Here is a 4005-nt window from a genome sequence, read left to right as displayed (position 1 = left end):
TTAACTTTAATAAAGAATATCTCTTTGGATTTGAGACTTTAGTCTTTGCAACTTTACAGATCTTCTTTATGCACCAAGTGCTTGTAACACTTCCAAGAGAAAGGAAAAATTGAAATCGCATTATATGACCCCTTTAAATGCAAAAGGAAAGGCAGTAGAGCTGACTATTTCTGTCAATGGTGTAAGTTTGTGATAGTGTAAGAAAAGTAGTTTAAATGTTTTGCCACTTGCTTGAGCAACTTAATATATAAATCTACAATTGATGCACTGAATGATGTCTTGCTTGTATTTATTGTGTTTAAACATGTCTGTGAAAGATTGTGTTACTGTACTGTGTAAAAAAAGAATTGCAATGAATTTTCGAAAAATCGGAATTGATTCAGGCCCTGAATAAATGTCTAAATGCACCAAGTGCTTGTAACACTTCAAAGAGAAAGGAAAAATTGAAAAATTGAAAAAATTGAAATCGCATCATATGACCCCTTTAAATGCAAAAATGCAAAAAATATGACCCCTTTAAATGCAAAAGGAAAGGCAGTAGAGCTGACTATTTCTGTCAATGGTAAGTTTAATGTTAAAAGTAGTTTAAATGTTTTGCCACTTGCTTGAGCAACTTAATATATAAATCTACAATTGATGCACTGAATGATGTCTTGCTTGTATTTATTGTGTTTAAACATGTCTATGAAAGATTGTGTTACTGTACTGTGTAAAAAAAGAATTGCAATGCTGAAAAAGCATTTTCAGTGACAATGTTTGGATTTGAAATCAAAATAATGGAATGATTATAATGTTGGAATAAATGTTGTGTTTGTGGTAAACACCCAGGGATCAGTAGCGGACTCCTGTGTGAAAGCTGCTTCCCCTCTCACAAGAGTCATCTAAGAGCGTAATCAGACGTAATCCTGATTGAAGTATCAATTTATAAATTATAAAAAGGCGGCTTTAAAAAGATCGATATCGGTGACCGGTATCGGCAGATACTGCTTTCAGTGATCGGCGATCGGCCTCAAAAATCCTGATCAGAGCACCCCTACAAAATTATGAGGAGGAACATAATTTGTGTAGTGTAGTATAGTGTAATTAGAAGGTAAAGTAAACATTTTGGTTTTCTTAAGCAATTTTTTGCACAATGTTGTGTTACGTTCAATGCGTTTCAATTTTGTTTACTTGGTCTTAAAAAGGTCTTAGAAAGTCTTATATTCACCTACGTACAACATACAGAAACCCTGTGTCATCATCTATGGTCAAGAGAACAAATAAAATAAAATTGGTGCTGTGATATGTTAAATTGCATTATTTGAGCCAGTTGGTATGTATTTAAAAGAAGTTTTCAGGCTGATGAAATATAGCAATAATGTTTTTCATTATGTCATGGTGTACTGTTTAATATTAATGAATGATTTTTATCATCCAGGGTGGCCTTGCCTTTTTTGTACAGCTGATGCCAATACTCATTCTGATCATAGTCTCTGCTCTCAGCCAGATGATGGTTTCCAGTCCTCCATACAGCCTCAGCCACAGACCGTAAGACCAACATTGACTAAATTATCATGTGTACTTGGTATATTATTATAAAACACTATTATTTAACACTGGTGTGTGTTTGATAGTCATATGAAATCCCATTGTGCATTTTGAGTTAGCTGTCACACTAAGTTAACTATTTGTATGCGTTTGTTTTCATATCCTTAAACTTCAGTCTCACAGAAAAATGTTCTGAAAGAAAAAAATGTTTATCTTGCTAAAGCATGATGGATGTCACTCAAGTGATAAATATCTCTGACGTTATCGAACACTCCACCTGCTTTAGATCCATGGGCCACACAAACAGGCGACACACTGCAACTCTGAAGGTGCCTTACTATGTGGGCGACCACTTCTCAGAAGAATATACGGGGATGAATCTTAAGAATGTTGAACAAAGTGTGGATGAGGACTATATATCAAACCTGAGAAACAATTGCTGGAAGGAGAAGCAACAAAGTATGTGACGCATATGAAGCTGCTTAATAATGCATGTTTATAGATGATGTATAAAGCAGTGTTTCACAGTGCCTGTCCACATAATGCAAGTGAAATTTAGCAAAATATTCTGAAAACGTAGACATATGTGCTCTTGTTTGCAGAGGAAGGCTTGTTGTATCGGGCACGTTACTTTGGAGACACAGACTTATACAAAAGGGCACAGAAAATGGCAACACCCAGCTGCTCGAAACTTTCAGATATACAGGTTCTGTTACATGGTCATTGAGTAGCAGAATGTGAGTTTACTTTTCTTTTCTGGATTTTAATTGTTCGTCTAGTGGATTATCTACTGTTTATCTGTGGACATTCTTTGACTGTGTTTTATCATTTTGTTCTGTTTCAGGTGGTGTCCTGTTGAGACGTCATTTGAAGATGATAATATACAGAAATGTTCTGTTCTCTTTGCTAAAATGGGACATTGCATTGCACCAGTTCAAGAGAAACAAAGATAGCCCATCCTGGTGCCACATGGGTTCACTCATCTCTCCTTCAAAATCTTAGGAAAATTACAACTCATGGAAGATCTTAACATCTGCGAAATGGTTTTATATATGGATTTAAATATGTAATGAATTAAAAAAATAAAGCATTGGATGATTTACTTGTAGAGAGGAAAGTGCACAGCTGTTAAATGGTAATCAATGCTGCTAGCTTACTGCTTATCGTTTTTATTTAGACCTATTCTTCTCAAAGCATTTTTCAATACCCATATTTGGGTTTTCTGAGCCAATTCTGAAATTTCTAGTAATGTTTGATCCGTTTATCTGACCACAGGAAGTCAAATGATTACACCGGTGTCATTCAGCATTTGCCTGTTGGGTTTTTAAAAAGAATGTTTGAGATTTATGCAAATGGAAGGTTAATATTTGTATTTATTAAATGGTATCATACTATTTTCTTCCATTTTAATTTATTTTTAGAACCTTAGAAGCATTCATTTTAACAGTGTTTTGCAAAGTGTAGATGGAGGGTTCTGAAGCATAATCAAGTGCCTTGCCAGATCCAGTCTTAATGTATACTGTAAGTCTCTGCATTATGTAATACAGGAAGGAAATACATCAATGCTTGGCATTAGTACTTAGACCAATTAGCCACTAAAATGTACTTGGGGATTTTTTCTTCTTCCATATTTTATGTTCTTTCATTTCAGTGCAACATTTTATGATTTTTTTGTATGTATGTAATGTAACATAGTAACCAAAAAATAAATAAGAATACATTTGCTTTTTAACAAATTTAGAGTTGAAACCTAATTATGCCTAATTTCACATTCCGAGGTTATATTAAGCTTGTGACAGTCATTTAAAAAAAAAAAAAAAAGGTTAATTTTGTTGCCATATAAAGATTTTTTTTTTTCTGAAATATTTGCAACCAGTGGTGCTTCAGAAAGGCTATCCATCTGAAAGTAAAATATTCATTTTGAAGCCTCTATTGACTTGCATCTAAAGCAAAGAATATTTGTAATTACCCAAAATGATGAACCCAATTTGAATTGGCCCAATTAAAGGTATTTAAATAATCTTTAAGATCTGGTTGATGCATTCTTTTTGGCCATTTGGTTCTTTTGGGAATGAATCTACAAGAAATGTATTATGATGCTTTTACAACTGTCTGATTTATGAGGTAAGCACAATGAGATTTAAATACATATTCAGCAAATAGTTATTTTAGTTTGCCCTTTAAGGTCGTCTTGAAGTGAGAAAATTGCAACTACATTGAAAAAAGAAATATTTAGGGTCAAGTCTGTTTGGACATACACTACTACTCAAAAGTTTTGGGATCAGTAATTTTTTTTTTTTTTTTTTTAGTTATTGAAAGTCTCGCTGCATTTATTTGATTAAAACATAGTAACATTATTATTATTATTTAAAATGACTTTATGCTATTTTCGTATAATTTAAATGTATTCCTGTGATGGCAAAGCTGAAATCTCAGCAACCGTTACTCCAGTCTTCTGTGTCTCGTGATACTTTAGAA

At 33.4% G+C, this 4005-nt stretch overlaps 1 protein-coding gene across 1 annotated transcript in view; it reads left to right on the top strand.

Annotated features, from left to right (window-relative positions):
- LOC107588700 (dnaJ homolog subfamily B member 12-like) overlaps positions 1-3212 on the top strand; it is an 11286-nt gene extending 8074 nt beyond the window's left edge. Inside the window, exons 6-9 of the mRNA XM_016276912.1 lie at positions 1418-1527; positions 1814-1986; positions 2130-2264; positions 2372-3212. Of these exons, the coding sequence (XP_016132398.1) occupies positions 1418-1527; positions 1814-1986; positions 2130-2254 (408 nt within the window). The 3' untranslated portion in view covers positions 2255-2264; positions 2372-3212. The remainder of the gene's footprint in view (positions 1-1417; positions 1528-1813; positions 1987-2129; positions 2265-2371) is intronic.
- Positions 3213-4005: the final 793 nt, after the last annotated feature.

The sequence above is a fragment of the Sinocyclocheilus grahami genome, unplaced genomic scaffold, assembly GCF_001515645.1.
Source record: "Sinocyclocheilus grahami isolate Dianchi unplaced genomic scaffold, SAMN03320097.WGS_v1.1 scaffold106.1, whole genome shotgun sequence".
NCBI classification, from domain to species: Eukaryota; Metazoa; Chordata; class Actinopteri; order Cypriniformes; family Cyprinidae; genus Sinocyclocheilus; species Sinocyclocheilus grahami.
The sequence above is the reverse complement of the archived record's forward strand: the minus strand, read 5'-3'. Positions and strand labels throughout refer to the sequence as shown.